The sequence below is a fragment of the Pipistrellus hanaki genome (assembly GCF_964339955.1).
Source record: "Pipistrellus hanaki genome assembly, chromosome: 3".
Classification (NCBI taxonomy): domain Eukaryota; kingdom Metazoa; phylum Chordata; class Mammalia; order Chiroptera; family Vespertilionidae; genus Pipistrellus; species Pipistrellus hanaki.
The window spans coordinates 143,815,224-143,838,350 of NC_140505.1; the positions used below are offsets into that span (position 1 = coordinate 143,815,224).

General features: G+C 39.7%; 1 protein-coding gene across 3 annotated transcripts in view; it reads left to right on the forward strand.

Annotated features, from left to right (window-relative positions):
* Positions 1 to 258: 258 nt before the first annotated feature.
* Positions 259 to 23,127, forward strand: part of RACGAP1 (Rac GTPase activating protein 1) — a 190,894-nt gene continuing 168,025 nt past the window's right edge. For 2 of the 3 annotated variants that reach the window (XR_014794462.1, XM_084877403.1), the window contains exons 1-5: positions 259 to 403; positions 7,807 to 7,895; positions 18,962 to 19,164; positions 20,416 to 20,552; positions 21,489 to 21,558. Coding sequence is in view for 2 of the 3 variants with exons in the window: in XM_084877403.1 (XP_084733529.1) it covers positions 7,811 to 7,895; positions 18,962 to 19,164; positions 20,416 to 20,552; positions 21,489 to 21,558 (495 nt within the window). In the remaining variant the exon portion in view is untranslated. The remainder of the gene's footprint in view (positions 404 to 7,806; positions 7,896 to 18,961; positions 19,165 to 20,415; positions 20,553 to 21,488; positions 21,559 to 23,127) is intronic. The other variant, XM_084877404.1, reaches the window with a different exon arrangement.

The following is a 23,127-nucleotide window of genomic DNA, read 5'->3' on the forward strand; positions in this document are numbered from 1 at the left end:
TCTGCAATAAAATATATATATATATTAAAAAATATCTGTACTTAGTAACTATCACTTGCCCTTAGTCAACAAGGTATCCTAAGTGGCGTGAGGAGAGGGTTGGGGCGGGGCATGGGGTTCAGAAGAGGGAAAAGTGTTGACCTTAGTAAAAATGGCTGCCGCTGGCTTCCCTCTGTGAGAATGCGCATGCTTACATCTGACCCCGCCCCTCCGCGGCCCTGCTGCGCATGCGTCGCAGCGTGGGAGGAATAAATTTCTCTGTGATTGGTCCGTGCGGGATTTCAAACCGGCGCTGGCGGCGGGGAGCTTCTCTGCCGTTGGGTGCGGCGCCGAGGGAAGCGGAAGGCCACCCCGGTGGGGCCCAGCGACCCGGCTCCGTGGGCCCTGGGGTCTGCGAGGAGAGGTCGGTATGGCGCTGGGTTTGCGGCAGGAGGGAGGGCGTCGGCAGTGGCGAGCCGCGGCCCGGCCGGAGGCCCTGCCACGGGGACTCCGCCGGGCCGGGCGCCGGAGCGGCCGGAATGGGTGGCGACGGGACGGCGGGGGGACCTTCGCTCCTTGGGCCGCGTCCCGTAGAAAGCCGGGCGTCGTTTTGTGAAGGTGGTGGCTTGAACAAGGGCACCTCGATAAGAGTTTGGGAGTTTTGGGGACAGTAACACCCCATCCTTTCCAAGGGAAAGACCCTGGTGTGAGGCCGCGCGGCCGAGAGGGGAGCGCCCTCCCTGGGGGCTTCTAGGTAAGCTGGCTCCGCCAGTGACTTCTTGCCCTTCCCACCTAATTCTTAGTCTGAGTAACAACCAGGCCTTACGTTTGTACTTTCTCGTACATTTCACTCCATAGGATTTCATTCGTAGGCGGAACGTGGGCTGGGTGGGAAGATAAGCCTATTTTTTTTTTTTTTTTTTTTAAGAAATGTCATTATCATTCTCAGTACTGAGAAGGCGCCTTTCCTATAGCTTAATCATTCAACAGTATTAAGTGCAAAATGTTGAAAAACATTTTGGTAAAAGACAGTCTTATTTGGTTTTAAAGGAGCTTGCATTTTATTTGGGGGTGATAGAACTTAAAAAAGATAACTGGTGAATCTAGTATGTTTGCACACTGTTGAAAGTAATGTGTATCAATTAGGACAGCTCTTTTAGAGGATATTTTGGCAATATTTATGAAGAGCCCCAAGAGGCTTTTACTTTCTGTTATAGTAATCCCAGCCTTGGAAATCCAAGGAGCACGGCCACCTGAAGAAAAACACTGTCCATGGGGTATTGAAGTCATTCCTTCAGTGAATATTCATTAATCATTTGCCCAGTGTCAGGTACTGTTCTGGACACCAGGGGCTCCATCATGAACAAAACGGACAAAAATCCCTGCGTTCTTGGAACTTAAACTACTGGGGAGACAGACAATAAGCCAAATAAACAAGTTACTATGTATGTTGTTAGATGGGGATAAGTAGTTTGGAGCAAAATAAAGCAGAAACATGTTGGAAGGGAAGCCTGCAGTTAAATAGAGTGGCTGGCCCTGGCCATGTGGTTTAATTGGTTGGAGTGTGGTCCCAAACACCAAAAGGTTTGGTGGGTTTGATTCCCTGGGTTCCATCCCTAGTTGGGGTGCATACAGGAGGCAACCAATCAAAATCAATTAAGCCCAGTCGCTGTGCCTCAGTGGTTGACTGTTGACATATGAACTAGCTCACAGTCAGATTGCTGAGCAGGGCACGTGGCCAGGATTTTGGGCAGATCCCCAATAGGGGAGAGCCGATCAATAATTCTCTCATCATTGATGTTTCTATCTCTCCCTGTGCCTTCTTTATATTTGCTAAATAAATATTGTAGATAAAGAAGAGATCATTTTGGACTGAAATAGTTAGGGAATGCTTTGGTGAATTGATAAGACTTATAGATGTTGAAGAATGGAGCACTTCATAAAGGGAATTCACAGAAGAAAAGGAGAACTTAATATATTGGACTGGTAATAATTTTCTGAAAAATAATTCAGTTCATCCCTTTCTTTGGTTTTCATTCATGTTGGCCTGAAGATGGTCTATTTACTCTTTGTGCAATTGATTTGCTCATAAAAACATTTGTTTTCAAGATATTCCTTCTGCCTGCCAGTTGAATAGAGGCTTTTAAAAAATATACATATATTTTTTTTATTGATTTTAGAGAGGAAGGGAGAGGGAGAGAGAGAGAGAGAAATATCATTGATGAGAGAGAATCATTGATGGGCTGCCTTCTGCAGGCCCCCTATTGGGAATCAAGCTTGCTATCTGGGCATGTGCCCTGACTGGGAATCGAACCATGACCTGGTTCATAGGTTGACGCTCAACCACTGACTGTATAGAGGCTTTTGATATGGTGAAGCAGAAACTGGATATTTGGGGAAAATGCTTTCATATAAAAGTTCGATAGTATTGAGACTGTCTTGGGGAATGGTTTTCCTTGGCAGCAGAGAACCTATGTTGTTGATTTCTGGGGATCTCCAGATTTAGTAATGTTTGTTGAGAATGTTTTTCATTAAAACTCTTCCTGAAAAGTTCAGGCAATCTTCCATTGCTTTGGCTTACAATATTTAACACCCTTGATGCATCTAAAACACATGATGCTTAGGTCTCTTAATAATGTTATTTATAGGGGGAGGAAGAAAAGGATAGAGACTTTACTCAGGATACTCTGCAGTCAAGATCTGTAGTAGTCTGTTATTCTGAAGGACAGACATGTCTGTCTCTTGGCTGGGTGATTGAAATTAAATTGGGGACTCAAAGCAATCACATCAAGCTGAGACTCTTTCCGGGTGATGCCACATTGCTCCCTTAGGGATACTCACAGATTGGGAATCTGTAACAATGACTTCTCCACCTCTGGGCTTCTCATCAATAACAGCTGAGATTTTGTAGCACCTTTTTGCTTAAAATGCTCTACAAACTGATTTCCTTGCTCCACACAGGGATCATTTCAGCTTTCCCAAAAGGCAGCCGCCTCTAGTGAAAAGTGACAGCTGTTGTACAGCTGCAAAGCAATGTACTGCAATATGACATCGTTTTTGTTTCCTTTCACTTTATCTCCCGGCTATGGAGCTAAATAAAGGGGGAGTGTATCTCCTGGCTATGGAGCTAAATAATAAAGGCGGAGTGTAACTCCTGGCTATGGAGCTAAATAATTAAGGGGGAGAAATAAAATACTCATGAGGGTGAAAATGTGACCCAGGAGGAAAATTAAAGCCATTTTCAATGGACATTGAATAGGATGAGTAATTTTTAACTTTTTGAGTTACAATTTGGCTGCAATATCACAGTTAGAACTGATGCAAAAAGATATTTAGTCATCTATAAAAGTGTTTAATTCCTGCTGAAACTGGTTTGGCTCAGAGGATAGAGCGTCGGCCTGTGGACTGAAAGGTCCCAGGTTCTCTCTCATCGATGTTTCTAACTCTCTATCACTCTCTCTTCCTCTCTGTCAAAAATCAATAAAATATATTTTAAGCCGAAACCAGTTTGGCTCAGTGGATAGAGCATCTGCCTGCAGACTGAAAGGTCCGGGTTCGATTCCGGTCAAGGGCATGTACCTTGGTTGCGGGCACATCCCCAGTGGGGGGTGTGCAAGAGGCAGCTAGCTGATCGATGTCTCTCTCATCGATGTTTCTATCCTCTCTCACTTCCTCTCTGTGAAAAATCAATAAAATATATTAAAAAAAAATATATATATATATATTTAAAAAAAAGTTTTTAATTCCTGAGAGTCACTTCTATAGAACATTAGTAAAAATGAATGATGGTCCCCTAGTGTCTAAAGAAAAGAGGATTATATTTTCCTAGTGCTGTTTTTTTTTTTTTTTCTTTTTTATTATCCTAAATAAATCTATGTTAGAGGAAAAATTCTTAGACACTATAAGCCTCATTTAGAACAGCTTGTTTAAAAATGAGCCTAGAACTGGTCAGATTTTGCTATCCCCCATTCTTCTTGGTTTGGGGTCCAGCTATGATTTTGTAACCACTATAGTGTAAATAACAACTGTCAGACCAAAGCAAAAACAAAAAATTCATATCTACTATAATAATACCATGTATTTTTATGATAAGGTTCAATTTATACATTATACAACTTTTATTTATTTTTATTAATTTCAGAGAGGAAGGGAGAGGGAGAGGAGATGGAAACATCAATGATGAGAGAGAATCATTGATCAGCTGCCTCCTGCATACCTCCCACTGGGGATGTGCCTTGACCTCCTGGTTCATAGGTTGATGCTCAACCACTGGGCCACACTGCCTGGGCTATACATTATAAAACTTTTAACTACATTAATTGATAATATTTTGTGAGGTAACTAGGACATGTATTATTGTTCCTATTTATAGATATGTATCATAAACTAAGTGACTCAACTAAAGTTATACTACTGGTAAATAGAAGAACTAAGACTTTATCCCAGGGCTCTGCCCTCCTCCCTTTTAACATTAAAAAAAAAAAAAAAATCTAGATTATACATTGATGTTCATGTAGAGTGGAAATTCTTTTGACAATAGAGTGATGACTGGGAGTATATGTATGTGTGTGTATGTGTGTATTATCTGACTTTTGTAAAATATTTTTAAATACTGAGTGTTTGTATGTACAATAGTGCCAAATGTAAGGTTTCTGTTCTTGAATTTAAAGTTTATCAGGGATGGTACATACATGCTAGAGTTTAAAGTATATGTGTCTGAGCGCCAATTAAGTAAAGCAATGGTGAATTGAGTGATGATGACCTACATGTGATAAGGGGATGGTTATAATTCACATTAGAGAAGAATGCACAGGTTTGGTGGTTATACTTATAAGAAAGGGACTAACTTTAGGTGACTCTGAGATTTGGAACTGAGTGACTGGGAGAATGATAAAAATAAGGAATCAAAATTGGGAGTCAGTAGGGCAGGGTAGATCAGTGGATAGGTAATTGATAATAAAGTCAAGCCTATACCTCATGATCTGTACTGAATACTGTAGGCAACTAACACAATGATAAATATTTGTATATCTAAACAGAAAAGGTACAGTAAAAATGTGGTGTAAAAAATAAAAAGGGCACTTAACCATGAATGGAGCTTGCAGAACTGGAAGTTGCTCTGGGTAAGTCAGTGAGTGAATGAATGTGAAGGCCTATGCCATTACTATACATTACTGTAGATTTTATAAACACTGGGCTACGGTAAATTTACACATTTTTTTTCTTCAGTAACCTTTGCTTTGTTTTTTCTCCATGAAAAAAGTGGGGTTCTCTTCAGCAATTCCCTGATACTGAGGGAGAGATGTTCACAGTGAGGGGTGGCCTGGGTCTCTAAGAGCTGGGCTAGCAATAGTTAGCAGATGAGTTGAGAGCATCTAAGGCAGTGGTTCTCAACCTTTCTAATGCCGTGACCCTTTAATACAGTTCCTCATATTGTGGTGACCCCCAACCATAAGATTATTTTCGTTGCTACTTCATAACTGTAATTTTGCTACTGTTATGAATCGTAATGTAAATATCTGTGTTTTAATTACAGTTATGAAATAGCAACGAAAATAATTTTATTGTTGGGGGTCACCACAACATGAGGAACTGTATTAAAGGGGCGTGGCATTAGAAAGGTTGAGAACTACTGAACTAAAGGAATATCTGGTGTTGAGAGAGAAGAATAGAGAAAAATCCATAATCAAACTATTTGTAAAACTATAAAATTCTAAATCTGGAGACTAATGGTCTGACAGAGTTAGGGTTACCTCTGCTGTTTTACAATACAGCACTGGAAATTCAATTATACAACTATTTTCTAGGTACTAGGCATCATATTAGGAGAACAATGTAGACTGAGGTAGTTACTAGTATATGAGATGACAGTTACTATGATGAGGAGATGTCCCCAGGTAGGTTCTCTGTTTTCTTAGACTTTTCAGGAATCAGGTTGTGTTTTCAAGAGAGTACCTCCCCTAAACCCTCACTCTAGGCAGTGGTATGCACACAAAAATAGGAGAGAAGAATAATGGACTAGAGGAACTTGAGAAAATGTGAGGATTTCTTATAAAGGGGCAAAAGATCAGGTTATTGTATTGCCATTTAAGACATAAAAACTTACTGGAAAAAAATATTAACTAGTTTTTGGTACTCTAGTTGCACTGTGAAATACTCCTTTTTTGCATTCTTCGTCAGTTTTCCTAGGTCTGAACTTGTAGTCTCAGAATATACAGATGAATGCTGAAATGATAGAAATAAATATCCATATTAAAAGTGATCAGTAAATTCCATTTTCACAGGGAGCTAAAGGAAATAATTTGAGTAGGGTCCTAAGTGCCCTACTTTCCCATAGAATTTGAATGTATTGGCCTGCTTTGTCATATTGTAAAATCCATGGGTTTCTCCATAACTTCCAGATATCTTCCTGCCAGTTTCAATGCTATTATTTTAGTTTTGTTCTTAGTTTAGAGAAAGATCTTTGTAATAAATTTGTTCGTCTGGTTGCTTAGCAGCTAGCTGTGTTCATGTAGCTTGGGACAGATAAATTGCCATTTGAAAATCTTTGTTTCCGGCCCTAGTTCAGGTATATATTGTATCCAAGCTTGGAATTAAAAGCTTCTTTGCTATTAGAGCAATCATACAAAGTACAAATGAATAATTCTGTAGCATTTAATAGAAAATCTCTTTATATATTCTTTTGTTCTTTGTGGTTGGTTTTCTTTTTCTTTCTTGCCCTCATAGCATATGGCATAATCTTATAAACATTATAAAATCACTAAACCGTCATAAAATAGTTCCTCAGATTTTATTTGGAGTATGAAATAAGGACCTGGACTAGAATGTTGAAACAGAATAATCCTTTAATGGTATTTCTTAAGATGTTCAGCTTTTACATGAATTCACATTTTTAAATTTTATTGATATTTTATGTAATATCTAGTTGTCTTTCTTCTTTGACAGTTAAATGAAGAGCTTATTTTCTCAAAGTGTTCCCAGTTAAAGTCTATTTGGAGCAAAACTGCTAGAAAGGACACCATTTTTAATGTAATATCAGCAGGTCTTTGGGGAAAATACCAACCCTGAAATTCACTATACAGAACACAGTAGCAAATGATTTTTCCTTTGCCCTTCTAACTGTGAAGGTGGTGTATTGTCTCCTTGATGCCAGAATGTGGTATAACATAAGCCTTTGCCTATACTTAGTATAAATTTATTAGACGTAGTCCCTGCATGCAGTCTAGCAGAGAGCCCTGCATTACAGAAATAATTCTTGTGCTGCTGAGCTGGCGATTTCCTCACTTAATCACTTGTGTGACGTCATCTGTTCTGTTGGTAGGAAATGTGCTGACCATGTCCTGCGTTGTAAAAGGCAGATGCAACAGGGGTACTAGCTAAAAATGAAATTAAAAATAAACCTTTAAGTTATCTTGAAGCTCTTAAGTGTCCAGAAGGATTAAAGTAGTAGAAGTGTTATTAATCAGTATGCTTGACTAAGAACCACATTTTGTATTTTGTCACCTAGTGATCAACGGACATGCTTGTCCCTAATTGCTCTCCTCTCAGTTCTGTAGTGATTGCAGAGTGGAGGAAAAGCAGTAGGCAGGAAGAGGGTATTGTAATTAAAGGTCTAAAATGCTTTTCTAATTTTCAAATGAGTATTAAACATTCCAACTTTGTTTTTATAATAAGGATTACACAAATTGTTGACTTGTGATTCTTATAATGGTAGCTACAAATGGAAGAGGCCAGATGTTAGTTACTGATGACTGTACTGGATTGTGACTGAATCTTTTGTCTGGGGGAGAAGGCAGGACCCCTAATGTATATTTGATTTCTTGGCAGAAAGATGGATACTACGATGCTGAATTTGCGGAATCTGTTTGAGCAGCTTGTACGCCGGGTGGAGATTCTCAGTGAAGGAAATGAACTCCGTAAGTCATTCTGAGCTGGCCTGTGTGAAGAGTGAAAACATTTCAGACTTGGGTTTTCTACAGAGCTGAAGTACATTCCAATCAGAAACTTGTTTTTTATTTGGGTTTCCTAAAAGAAAGTGATGGTCACTTATCCATGGTTAAAGCTTAGTGGACACTTATTCTAAACTAGAGGACCTGTGCATGAAATTTGTGTGTGTGGGGGGGGGGGGTGGGGGAGGGAAGGGGAACTGTCCCTCAGCCCAGCCTGCACCCTCTCCAATCTGGGACCCCTCGAGGGATGTCCAACTGTCCTCCCTTGCAGGCCTGGTTCCTCCCAACTGCCCTCCCCTGTAGGCCTGGTCCCCCACCCAACTGCTCTCCCCTGCTGGTCTGGTCACCCCAACTGTCCTCCCTTGCAGGCCTGGTCTTCCCAACTGCCCTCCCCTGCAGGCCTGGCCCCCCTCCCCCCATCTGCCCTCCCTTGCAGATCTGTTTGCTCCCAACTGCCCTTCCTTGCAGGCCTGGTCCCTCCCAATTGCCCTCACTTGCAGGCCTGATCGCCCACAACTGCCCTCTCCTGCCGGCCATCTTGTGGCAGCCATCTTGTGTCCACATGGGGGCATCCATATTTGACCACATGGGGGTGGCCATTTTGTATGTTGGAATGATGGTCAATTTGCATATTACTTTTTTATTATATAGGATAGGATGGTCACTTTTTCTGTAGTTATTAAATGGGTTTATCCAGATTTTTTTTTCTACTAAGTAGCTGCTAATTCATTTTTGTACCATGAATTGGGCAAAATCGAATTTTTAAGGATGTTGCTTTTTTCTTTAGAGAGTAGTTATTTACATTTTTTAATCCTGGGCTTTCTCTGTATTCTAAAGAACATTTTCAATTGAAGAAGAGAAAAATGTTATAACATCTTTTTGGAGTAACTAATCATCTGCTTTTACCTACTTCATGTATTTGATGTTTAGTAATAAAGCAGCGTTTTTCAACCGCTGTTCCGCGGCACACTAGTGTTGCCTGGTGTGCCGTAGGTGCAGACAAGACAAGAATTTTATAATTTTTCACTATTTTGTTTACTTAATATTTCATAATAAAGTAATTATAAAATACTTTCTTTGTGTTTATTTGATTCCTATTCAAGAGAATTACTTTATATATAGTCAATATAGGCACAGAGTTAAATTTTTTAACATTTTCTAATGGTGGTGTGCCTCGTGATTTTTTTCATGAAACAAGTGTGCCTTTGCCCAAAAAAGGTTGAAAAACACTGTAATAAAGGATTGAGATTGGGTAGAGAGCTAGGGAGAAAATAAAGGTGATAATAAAATAGTCATCTGTGAAGTGGATTAGTGAGAAAGGAAGGTGGGGCTGGGAGCAGAGTTTTAAGTGATCTGGAAATATTCTATACCAGCTTCGCTTTGTGATGCTATCCTCTCCTATTTCAGATTTTTATTAATATTTAACTTAGTAAGTGTTGCTCTTAAGTCAGCCTTGTTAAAAAATAATGTAAGAACTATGTCTTAAACTTAAAAAAAAAACAACCCTACTGTATTTAGTAATGGCATCTGCTTATGCCATTCAATATTTCCTTCAGTTTGATTGATGTTTTTAATAGCTCGTATCCACTTACAGGCCTTTCAAAACAATATTCTATTTTCTCTCTTTAATAGCTGTTACACGACCCTATCATCTGGTACCAGCTCAGTAACCATGATGGCATACTAATTAGGCTTCTTTTTGAGATCACATTATCTCAGAAGATGGATAATTTGGAGTCTAGTGGGGAGGAGTATTGAATAGATCTTAAAATTCAACAAATATTTAATGAGAACCTATCACAACCTCTAGCACCTGTTGAGTTGATGGAAAGAGATGACTAAAGGGCATAATGGAGAAAAGTAGGGTTTGAGTTGAGCCTTAGATATAGGGTAGGATCCCAACAGACAGAGATGAAATAGGGCATTTAGGGTCAGAGATGAAATAGGGCATTTAGGGGAATAGCCTGAATGGAGGCAAGAGGGTGTGGGGTTGAGGGGAATAGGAGTAAGGGGGAGTGTTATACTCAGAGCTGTACTTTTGGAAGATTACCCGGCAAAGTTGGAGGCTGCCTTAGAGAGGTGGAGTCTTGGAGAATGATAAGACATGGTTGCCAATATTCAGGAAAGAGGCAGCGGGAGTCCTAACTGGAATAGTGTGAAGATGGAAATAAGGGGAAACAGGTAGAAGAGATTGTGAGAATTAAGATCTCTAGGAGGAGGCAACTGGTAGATGTGGGGGCAGAGAGAGGAATCTGAGGTTTGGAGTCTCAATAACTATGCTGACTTTTAATGGTTATTTCTGTGTCTCTGTCTGTAAAATATGAATTTAAATGTCTGTCTTCTTAGTGGGAGTTATGTGAAGATTGGGGATAAAATGAGCTACTAATTGTGAAAATACTTTGGAAGTAGTTATGCCAAAAATATAAAAGATATTTATTTTTACAGATACTCTTATTTTATAAGCAAATTTATGCCTTCCCATTGATTTCTGTTATAAAATAGAGAGATGTTTTGTCTCCCTCTTAAATTCCTAACTTGGAATGTTGGCTTTTGAGCAACTAAAGTGGCTCAGTGTTTTCTAGACTAGAATCTCTTTTCTATTTTTTTTTTTAAATTTCTTTATTGATTAAAGTATCACATATGTGTCCTCAACCCCCTATTCCAATCTTCCACCCCCCCCCAACTCATTCCCCCATCCCCCAACCCCTATTGTCCTTGACCATTGGTTAGGCTGGGGATAAAAGGGAGGGTGGGATAAAAGGGAGACATCAACCAAAGGACTCATGTGCATACATATGAGCCTAACCAATAAAGAAATTAAAAAAAAAAGTTATAATTAAGTATTAATAAAGAGATTCTAACCAGAAAGAAACTACAGACTGATTCATTTGCCTTTCAGCATAATGATTATTGCTTGTCTCATTTTTTATTCTTATAAGTATATTTCCAGTAGGACATGATCTCACTCACCTAGGGGAAATGGTGAACAACATAGACTGATGAACAAGAACAGACCCAGAGATAAGGAGCCATGGGTCTGTCCTTTTCTTTGACACTAGGAATTCCTCCCACGCCCAGGTATCCCAAATCATTATTCTTGAGTTTCATCATAACTTCATTCTTCTTTCTCCTTTTTGTATAGTCTTTTTTTTTTTTAAACAAAGTCCAAGGTTATTGAAAGATCAGAGTGAGGGTTAATCTATACTAATAGAAGGGTAATATGCTAATTAGACTGGGAGACCTTCCAGGAGACCTTCTGGATGTTCTTCTGGACAAAGCCATGGTGGCGGGCCGAGGGTGGAGGTGGTTAGGGGCCAAGAGGGGAGGGCAGTTGTGGGTGATCAGGCCAGGATGGGACGGCAGCTGTGGGTGATCAGGCCGGTGTGGAGGGGCCGTTGTGGATGAGCAGGTCGGCAGGGGGGCAGTTGGCAAGCAGGCTGGTGGGGGGAAGGGGCAGTTGGGGGCAAGCAGGCCAGCAGGCAGAGTGATTAGGGCCAGTTGGGCAGGCGAGCAGGTGAGCAGTTAGGAGCCAGTATTCCTGGATTATGAGAGGGATGTCTGGTAGTCGGACACCCCCTGAGCCCCCTGAGGGGTCCTAGATTGGAGGGGGTGCAGGCTGGGGTGAGGGACACACACACACACCCGCCGCACGAATTTCGTGCACCGTGCCACTAGTATTCAAATAAAATGACTTTAATGGCCCAGGTCAGTGGTAGGCAAACTCATTAGTCAATAGAGCCAAATATCAACAGTACAATGATTGAAATTTCTTTTGAGAGCCAAATTTTTTAAACTTCTAACACCACTACTTCAAAATAAACTCGCTCAGGCCATGGTATTATGGCAGAGCCACACTCAAGGGGCCAAAGAGCTGCATGTGGTTTGTGAGCTGCAGTTTGCTGACCATGGGCCTAGGTATTTTGTTATCTTTGTTTTCCCCAGTCACCATGATTTTTATCTTTATTTTATTATGAAATGCCTGAGTTTTAAAAATATATATATATTTTATTAATTTCAGAGAAGGGAGAAGGATAGAAAGAAATATTAATGATGAGAGAGAATCATTGATCAGCTGCCTCCAGCATGCCCCACACTGGGGTTTGAGCCCACAAACTGGGCATATGCTCTGTCAGGGAATCGAATGGGTGATCCCCCTGGTTCATAGGTTGACACTCATCCACTGAGCCACACCAGCTGGACTGCCTGAATTTTTTGTTGTTGTTGGTGTGTAAATTAGGAATAAATATAACAGTATTTATTAGGTGCCTATTGTATTCCAATACTGTGCTAGGTTTGTTCTATGCTATACAGTAGGTGATACTGAAGTGTATATGATATGGTACCTGTCTTCAAGAAGATTATGGTATTTAAATTTCAGAGACAGGATTCTTTCTCATGAAATGAAGATAGGAAAAGTATCAGAATATATGCTTGTGGGAAGTAGAGAAAAATTTAATGTGGAGCAGACAAATTAGGAAAGGACTCATAGAGCAGATGGGACTAGAAAAATGGGTACATAAAGAAGAGTAGGTAGGGCATTTCATTTGGAGTGCATAGCTTGATCACAAGTGAGAAGGCAGAGATGAGCATAGGTCTGTTCTGAGGACAGGGACAAACCGGGTTAGTTAGAAAGAGGGTGTTGTGTGTTGGTGGGAGGTAAATTTGATTAGATTGGTAAGGTGGGCTTGGATCCCTGGCATTTAAATTTGATCTGAACAGCAATTCATTCCTTCATTCATTCATTCGATCAATATTTAAATACCTATTATGTGTTAGGCAGAGTGTTAGGCACTAGTGATAAAAGCAAAAGAGACATTGGGTCATTGCCCTTAAGAAGCTTCAAGGGCCCTCATGGGTTTGGCTCAGTGGATAGAGCGTTGGCTTGTGAACTGAAGGGTCCCAGGTTCAATTCCAGTCAAGAGCACATGTCCGGGTTGCAGGGGGATACCAGAGGCAATGATTCTTTCTCATCATTGATGTTTCTCCTTTTCCCTCTCCCTTCCTCTCTGAAGTCAATAAAAATATATTTTTTAAAAAAGAAGAAGCTTTGAGGACAGTAGATAAGATAAAGGGCCTGATAACAAAGATCCCAAGAGGGGTGAACTGAGAAAAGATTTCTGAATTGCTTTAATCTGCTTGCTGAACTATGAACAAAGCCCTACTTTTTTTTTTTTTTTTAATCAAAGATTGTCCTCAATTTGTTTTAAGGAAATTTCTATTTTCCTTTCTCCTTTTTGTTAATTGAATTTAATATGTCCTTGTTTTTTTTAAGGAGATAGTTTGAATTTAATAAATCATTTGAATGTGTACTTCACGACGGGCTGGTATGAAGTCGAATTGTGATTCACAATTTAGTGGGGGAAAGGCCATGTTTGTTGATCACCAACGTCAGAATTTTTCCTGGTCTGTGGTCTAAAGGGCCTTTTCGACCCTTTATAACAAACTTAGTTTATAACAAACTTGTACTTAACAGTAATAACTTGGCCTGGCTGGGGTGACTCAGTTAGTTGAGTGTTCTGTGCACCAAAAGGTTGCTGGTTCGATTCCTGGTCAGGCACATACCTGGGTTGTGGGCTCAATCCCCCAGTTGGGGTGTATAGGGAAGGCAGCTGATCGATATTTCTCTCACATTGATGTTTTTCTCGCTCTCTCTCCTCCCTTCCCCCCCAATCACTTCCTCTCTCTAGGCATGTCCTCAGGTGAGGATTAAAAAAAAAGTAATCACTTAGTCATGTATGCATGTGTTATGGTTTTGGTCTAACAAACTAAGTTGAACTACTAGTAATTCAATAATTTGTACTATTAAAATAGGAACTTTTTCCTTGAAATTAATTGATACTTTATTTGGAGTTCCATTGCAATGAGACCTGTAATGTATGCCAATTAACAATGAACAAGAATTAAGACCTAAATTTTATTTATTAATTTATTACTTATTATTTTAATTAATATTTATTTTTTAAATCTTTATTGTTGGAAATCCTATATAATAAAAGCCTAGGTGGTGTCATGCCCTTGCACGATGCCCTTGCATGATGTCATCACAAGATGGCTGTGCACACAGAGGAGGCGGCCAGGTGGCCGCTCCGCATGGTGAGGCATGGGGGTCCCGTGGCTCTGTGCAGTTCGGAGGAGGTCAGTCCTGGCGTCTCCGCCTCCTCGCACGGAGGAGGCCGGTTGTGGCAGCAGAGGGCAGTTGTGGGTGATCAGGCCAGCAGGGACCAGATGTTGTAGGCGATCAGGGCAGGAAGGGAGGGCAGTTGTGGGCCATCAGGCCAGCAGGGGAGGGCACTTGTGGGCCATCAGGGGAGCAGTTAGGTGTCAATCAGGCTGGCTGGGGAATGGTTAGGGGGTCATCAGGTTGGTAGGCAGAAGCTGTAGGGGCAATCAGGCAGGCATGCAGGCAAGTGGTTAGGAGCCAGTGGTCCTGGATTGTGAGAAGGATGTCCAACTGCCAGACATCCTCTGAGGGGTCCCAGATTGGAGAGGGTGTAGACCGAGTTGAAGGACACCCCCTCCCCCCTTTCACGAATTTTGGGCACCAGGTCTTTAGTATTACATATATCCCCTGTTTTTCCCCTATTGACCCTTTCTAGTCTGCTCCGCTCTCCACCCCAGGCCTTTACCACCCTGTTGTCTGTGTCCATAGGTTATGCATATATGCATACAAGTTCTTTGGTTGATCACTTCATTATTTTTATTTTAAAAAATATTTTAATTGATTTTTAGAGAGAGCAATAGTGAGAGGAAAAGAGAAATATCTATGTTGAGAGTGAAACACTGGCATGACTGCCTCCTGCATGCCTCCTACCTGGGATCAAGCTTGCAACCCAGGCATGTGTCCTGACCAGAATTGAACCAGCACCCAAACAACAGAGCCACACTGGCCAGGGCTAAAAACCTAAATTTAATAAGACTTATCAAGGAATATCCCCAAAAGGGGATGGATATATATATATATGTATATATATATATATATATATACATATATATATATATCCAACAATAAAGAATTATAGAAAGAAAAAAGGGAATATCCCAAAGAATAAACAAACCAGCAAAATTAGGTCAAATGAAAATCTTTTTGTTCTCAATTTGTTTTTCAGTACTTAAGTATTTGTGTGTGTATGTACAACTACATTTAGAAACATTTAATTGGCTGCAGCGTGGAGGTAGAAAGTTTTTAGACTGCGTAGTTGAAAGTGTGTTTTTTATTCTTTTTGAAATTAAAGTATTATATTCATCAGGAAAATACACAAATCATAAGTGTACTACTTAATGATTACCGGAGTGAACATGGCTAAGACCAGCTTTAGGATTTTTTGTGTGTTGTTTTTTAAAAATATGTTTTTATTGATTTTTAGAGAGAGAGAGAAAAGACAAGAGATAGAGAAATAGAAACATTGATGAGAGAGGAACATCATTGATTCGTTGCCTCCGGCACACACTCTTACTGGGGATCGAGCCCTTAGCTCGGGCATGTGCCCTGACATGGGGATCAGTGATTTCTTGGTTCCTGGGTCATTGCTCAACCATTGAGCCATACAGGCTGGGCTTGTTTTTAAATTTTCTTCCTTGTGAATCTATAGTGTTGAAATTGTTAAATTTACAAGAGGATATATTGTTGTTATTTTTTAAATTAAGGAGGAAAATTAGGCCTTAGTAATGTTCCAAACTGTTAACCAAACAGGGGTATTTTTAAAATCTATTTGAATTGTAATTATATATATATATATAATATATATAATTATTACACACACACACACACACACACACACACACACACACACACATATATACACACACACACATACTAGGTGTACCGGTTAATAATGCAGATTTTTTCAATAGATGGAGTTACACATATGTTGATATATATGTGATTTGATATATATGCTATTTTGTTGTATTGACAGCAAGCTTCAAAACTTCATATATCAAGTTTTCTGAAGGTGTTAACATCATAGATATTTTTACACTTAAAAATGTCAAATTTTGTGCCAAAAAAAGAGCATTTGTGGGAAGTTTTAATTCATTGCTTTATTTTGAATAGAAAGTTATTGTATACTTTGGGAAGCTTATGGTGAACATGTTCCATCTCAAGATACTTGTGAACACTGGTTTAACACTTTAAAAGTGATGATTTTGATGTGAAAGACAAAGGACGCCCAGGTCAACCGAAAAAGTTTGAAGACCAACAATTACAAAGCATTATTGAATGAAAATGCGTGTCAAACTCAAAAACAACTTGCAAAAAGATTAAACGTTGCTCAGCAAACAATTTCTGATCGTTTATAAGCAATGGGAAAGATTTTAAAGGAAGGAAAATGGGTGCTATATCAACTGAACGAAAGACAAATGGAAAACCGAGAAGTCATCAGTAAAATGTTGCTTCAACGGCACAAAAGAAAGTCGTTTTTGCATCAAATGTGACTGGCGATGAAAAGTGGATTTATTTTGAGAATCCCAAATGCACAAAATCATGGGTTGATCCAGGCCAATCATCAACATCGCTTGCAAGGCCAAATTGCTTTGGAAAGAAGACAATGCTCTGTGTTGGTGGGATCAGGAAGGTGTGGGGTATTATGAGCTTCTAAAACAGGTGAAACCGTTAATACTGATTGATACCGACAACAAATAATCAATTTGAACCACGCTTTTTAAAGAATATATATATATCATTGAGTTTTTTACAGAGAGGAAGGGAGAGGGATAGAGAGTTAGAAACATCTATGAGAGAGAAACATCAATCAGCTGCATCCTGCACACCCCTACTGGGGATGTGTCCACAACTAAGTTACATGCCCTTGACTGAAATCTAACCTGGGACCCTTCAGTCCACAGGCTGATACTCTATCCACTGAGCCAAACGAATTAGGGCTGAACCACGCTTTGATCGTGAAATGACCAGAATGTGCCAGAAGACACAGCAAAGTAGTTTTGCTTCATGATGCTGCTGCTTCATGATGACGCACCATCACACACTTCAAAACCAGTTAGACACATTAAAAGACCTTAGGAAGTATTAACCCACCTGCTGTATTCACCAGACCTTGCTCCTTCAGATTACCACTTGTTCTGATCCATGGCACTTGCACTTTCTGATCAGCACTTCAAAACATATGAAGAAGTGGAAAATTGGGTCTCTGAATGATTTGCCTCAAAACAAGAAAAGTTCTATTGGTACTGTATCCACAAATTACCTGGAAGATGGGTGAAATGTGTAGGTAGTGATGGACATTACTTTGAATAAAGAACTTTTGATGATTCTTTTGAAATTATGTTTTTTTAAATTACAAATCCACTATAATTAACTAGTATACCTAGAATATACATACATACATACATACATACATACATACATATATGTTCCTTGTTATTTGCATTGTCTAAGATAACTAGGTCATAATTAACCTTGTTTTGTTAAAATCTTTTGTTGGCTAAAAACTAGTTTCCTTATATGTAAGACTTGATTTCTATAGATTGAATTGGTAGCCCAATTTTAATTTCAAGTTTGAAATTTAGTCAAATTATTAAGATTATTTTAAAAGGAGACTATATTGTTTCTATGCTCTAAGTTAAATTCAAATAGGAAAAGTGCACCAAAAAAATCTGCTTGCCTTGTGTAAATTTGGCCTAGTTTCAGCTGTAAATTGGGTTAGTTTGACCAACAGATGTACACCTTTGAAACTTCCTCCATTGATACTGGTGTAAAGTGATGCTTAGAGATAGATTCAGGTTAACTGGAAATAGTAAGGCATTATGGAGAAAAAAAAAGTCTTTGCTGATAGCAGATGATAACAATGAATGTCACTAGAGTTTTCATGCTTTGAGGTGCTGCCTTGGAAGTGGTGCTGTCTTTGCAGACACTTGAAAAGAATCCACATTTTGCTATCAGTGACCCACCCAAACCTAGTAGGTCTTCTCTTCTTGTATCTTTCTAACTGGAATGTTTATATACCCTTCAGGGCAGTGTTAAACAGCAAATTGGCTCTTTACTTTCAAACCGATCCTACATAATAAAGAGGTAATATGCAGATTGACCCTCATACCCTTGTGTCACAAGTTGGCCACCCCCACATTGTCACAAGATAGCTGCTCCACGTCACAAGATGGCCACCACAAGATGGCTACCCCTACGTCGTCATAAGATGGCCACCCCACATTGTTACAAGATGGCTGGCAGGGGAGGGCAGTTGTGGGCGACCAGGCCTGCATGGGAAGACAATTGGGGGCAGCCAGACCTGTAGTGGGGGGGGGACCCAGGCCTGCAGGGGAGGATAGTTAGGGGTGATTAGGCTGGCAGGGAAGCAGTTAGGGAGCTGCCAGGCAGGCGAGTGGTTAGGAGCCAGCAGTCCCAGATTGTGAGAGGGATGTTCGACTGTTGGCAGGGATTGAGGGGTCTCAGATTGGAGAGGGTGCAGGGCTGAGGACCACCCCCCCCACACACACACATACACACACACACACATGCACGAATTTTATGCACCGGGCCTCTAGTATTTGTATAATTATATAGCTGAATGGAATTGCAAGCCTAGACATCTGTAATATTAATCTACATCTACTGGAGCATACTACAACAGGTACATTTGAATTTCCTGTTTAACATCTCTCTGGCACAGCAATGAGTGACTCTAAAGGAGGCCACTTTTGTTTTATAGCTGTAACTGTCCTGGTGTGTGACAGCTGCCCCAAAGGTATTCCGCTTTGATTGCCTTCTGTTAGGAGCTTTCCGTGTTGGTGTTACATCTGGAGCCAGGTGACTAATGAGTTACTTATTTCATAGCAGATGCTGCTGGCTAAGCCAGAGTAAGTGGCCTGCTGAAACAGGAATTGCTCCCCATAAAGTCCTCATCTAGAGTGATGAACATATATCCAGAATCTGCTCTTGGTTGTTTTCAGCTGCTCATAGTTTAGCTGGGCTCTTAATTATGTATTTGGAGTAAAATAACCAGAGGACTCATTTATGAGAGCATTTATAATTCAAGCATTTGGCGTTTGAATTATTAAAGTTTCCCTCGTTTCTTTAGAATTCATCCAGTTGGCAAAGGACTTCGAGGATTTCCGTAAAAAGTGGCAGAGAACAGACCAAGAGCTGGGAAAATACAAGGATCTTTTGATGAAAGCAGAGACTGAGCGAAGTGCTCTGGATGTTAAGCTGAAGCATGCACGCAATCAGGTGGATGTAGAGATCAAACGGAGACAGCGAGCTGAGGCCGACTGTGAAAAGCTGGTGTGTATTGTTTTCTATGCTAGTACTGTGACTCTGGGGAGGGGGGAGGATCTGGTAATGTGATGTTTCAGAGTGAGGGAAGTGGAGGTGAGGTGGAGAAGCATCGATTTGATGTTCCACTTATGCATTCATTGGCTGATTATATGAGCCCTGACCAGGGATTGAATGCACAACCTTGGCATATCATGATGATGCTCTGACCAACTGAGCTATCTACTTGCCAGATATGCCCAGCTTCTTATTCCGTATTAAAGAACTAAAAGCAACCTGTCCATTGACAATGTCTGTGATTGGAACTGAAACTGCACCTTAGGAATTCTGTTTTCCATAGGTTGAAATTTAAAATTTTTTTCATTTTTTTGACTTGACAGATTTCAAATTTAAAGAATTATAATTAGGGGGAAGGGCAGGGAAATCTATACTTGGTCTGTCACAAGACAGTTGGCCATCTCTCATGCCACCCAGAATATCCTCAGCCTTATATCAGTCAACTGTATTGCATACACACACTCCTCATGAAACCATAAAAAGCAACCCACCACAGCCAGTGTCTAAGCTTGGAGTTATCTTTAAAGGGAAGGGATTGCTGTGAAATTGCTAGTACTTTGATACAGGTAAGACAACTCGAAGTTTTTCCTTCACCACTGCTCCTGATTCAAGATAAAGGGCTAGATATATATTCAACAAATTGAGCAGTGTGGCTAACATAGAACACTTTCATTTTGGTGTACCAAAGTGGATCATGGTACAAAGGAAAGCCAGGAGGCACTGATCTACCCTGGCACAGTGTTAGATGCCTCAGTGAGCTCAAATTATCTGGTTCTAGTGTGTCATAGCTTTGTATCCATTTAATAGCATTTTGCTCCACCATTTAGAAAGGTGGGTGGCTGTTTCCATCTGTGGAAGAAGCCAATAATTGTCCTGGTAAAATGAGAATAAAGTGTGCGTGCTATGCAAAATTTATTTTGGGACTCTCATTTTGCAATACTCTGTCCTCTTGGATTAGCAATTTGATCCAAAAGTCTTGTAGAGAGACCCCAATTTGCTAGATGGAGTTTATTTTACCAGTCAGAAATCTGAGACACAATCTGGACTTGATGTGAATTAATATGCTATTGGTGTAACAGCTTTCCTGAAGACTTATTTGCGTAATGCTGTATTTTAATGTCTTCTGGTCTGCCCATCCCATAAATTTGAGGTGAAGCTTTCTCCCCTGGTTGGTTAGGATGTTTTATTCTGCTTTGTCTGTAGGAAAGACAGATTCAGCTGATCCGAGAGATGCTCATGTGTGACACATCTGGCAGCATTCAACTAAGCGAGGAGCAAAAATCAGCTCTGGCTTTTCTCAACAGAGGCCAACCATCCACTGGCAATGCTGGGAACAAAAGGTGGGGGAACTGCATCTGTTGTTATCTGATCACGAGCAACACAGCTGTCAGAAGTTCTTGTTATCTGAACTCTTAAATAAACTGGTTCTGGAATGTGTGCTGAATAAAGCAGAAAAGACTTTGGAGGAAGGGTGGGTGAAAATAAAGGCACAGTGGCCTCCCTATTTCTTTTGTTTTTTTAATCTTTCCTTAAGATGTTGTTTCACCATGGGTAAAATTTTGATGTTGGTGCTAAATTGCACACCAATAACTAATCCTGCAGATTGCTAAGAAACCTAAAGGTGAAAGTGGCAGTTCAGCAATACTTTCAGTGTTTACTCTCCAGAGAACTCTTGTAGCTCCTCTGGTTTAGAAAGGTCTTCGGTGAGCCAAGACCAGACAATAATTTTGGTTCCACTGCATCTCTCTTTAAAAAAGTCTCAACTAGGCTTTGAATTTAACACCCCCAATACAGTATATAGGGAGAGGTCAGCACTCTTGCAGGCATTTATTTTGTTGCCTGATTGTTTTATGGGGAATCTTGATAACTAAGAAGATGTATGGGCTTAATTTCTTATAAAGCTAATGCTGGGTAATACCCTCTCTTGTAGAAAGCAACCACAATTGGGATCAAATTAAACTTCACTCTCTGCCTTGTAAATTTTTAGTAGCCTGTAGTACAGACTCAGTAGGGAATAGAACCCATACCCCTAACTGTAATTTTCAGCTGTAGTTATAGGCTTTTGCTGAAAAAGCACTGTATTGCATTCACACACTCCTCATGAAACCATAAAAGCAATCCACCACAGCTAGGGGCTAAGCTTGGAGTTACCTTTAAAGGGAGAGGTTGCTGTGAAAGTGCTGACATTATCTGACCTGCTAGGTAACTTGTTCTGGGTGTTGGTGGATTTTACTTTTCATAATCTTTGTCTAACTTTGTATTGTTTCACTCAATAGATTGTCAACCATTGATGAATCTGGTTCCATTTTATCAGATATCAGCTTTGACAAGACTGATGAATCGCTGGTAATGAACATTTGACCTCTGAGAATTATTTATATTTCTGCTCCCTCAGGAATATCTCTGCTGTCCTTCTGGAATTCCTTTATTACTGTTATTAATTGATATGTTATAGATACTGAGGTAGCATTAAAAATGTAAATCCACACAAACTATAAGAGACTTGCTTATATATTTTATTAGTTTCTGAAAGTAGGGATATAGAATTCAGGATTTAGCATCAGATTAAATTTTAATGGATTTGTGAGCTGCATGTATTAATTGATTATATCCTGACTTATTAAAGCCCCAGCTAGCAATAAATTTTTTTTTTTTTAAGCAAAGCTCTATTTGGTCAGGGCTTATTTGTTGCTCTTAGGGAGAATAGATTTGTGCCTTATTTCTGAATTAGTTTGGTTCTAGAGGGAAACTTAGTTTTGCTTCACAATTAGAAGGAAAACCAGTGTTCTGGAGCTTCAGCCAGAGGACTGATGAGTTTCTAGGTACTATATAATGCTCTGATCAACAATGGTTAACATGTCTAAACTCTGTTACCCTGTTTTTATAGGACAGCACCCTTCTCTTTAACTTCTGATGGTGTTTCTGCATGAAGGGTCATCTCCTCATATTTCAGTCTTTGATGTTCAGGAACTTGTTTTACTGACTGAAAGCTAACAAACAAAACAAATCAGGAGGTTATTGGAGATTTGTTTCCTGGTGATAGCCAAACAAGTGACAACTACTTGTTACATGGACTATGAGTTTTCTGTCCAAATTCAGTATTTGACTAGGGAAATAATTGCCATTTTATAGATATACAATAAATATTTGGTATCTCCCTTTTGGAATAAGGAATGATATAGAATAGGTCTGGGATATATAATAAAACTAAAACATACTATTTGCTGACTTTGGAGCTACACCTCTGCTATGTTATCTGTTGTAACTGAAGCTAGGTCACACAAGCAATAGCTAAATTATTTGACCATGAGTTGGAGAGATTAAATTTATGTAGCTAAATTACAATTTGCTGCATACAACTGTTTGTGGATTTTGTGTTTTAAGGAATTATCAGGAGTAAGGAAATCACAGGTAGCTACTAAAAATGCATGTGGTTAAAATAAGTGAAGGGAAGCTAGACCATAGTAAAAGACAAATAATTCTTCAGTGGCAAATGTCTTTTAGGGCCCAGGTGATTGAGAGAAGTAAAACCTAAACTAGAACTTTTTCAGTGGCTATATTGTACAGAACATATGATTAGACAGAAAATAGCAATCCCGTAAGAGGAAGAATCACATCTAACACGATCAGTATAACGCCTAACATTCTCTAAGTTCTAAAACCAATTACACACATAATCAGAAACAAAGGACCAGGCACTAGAGATAATCACAACAGAAGTTGATTCTTTAACCTTTTCTTGTCTCTGTGGTATTGATTCCTGATTCTATTATAATAGCTTCAATTTTGGAAAGAAAACATGTTAACTTACTATGGCTTTGTAGGTACAATACTTGAGTTCTTCCCCCAATTTTCTCAAATTATAAGTTAAGGGAGTCTGACTTAAGAAGCCTTTAAAGTTCTCTGTAAATTTAT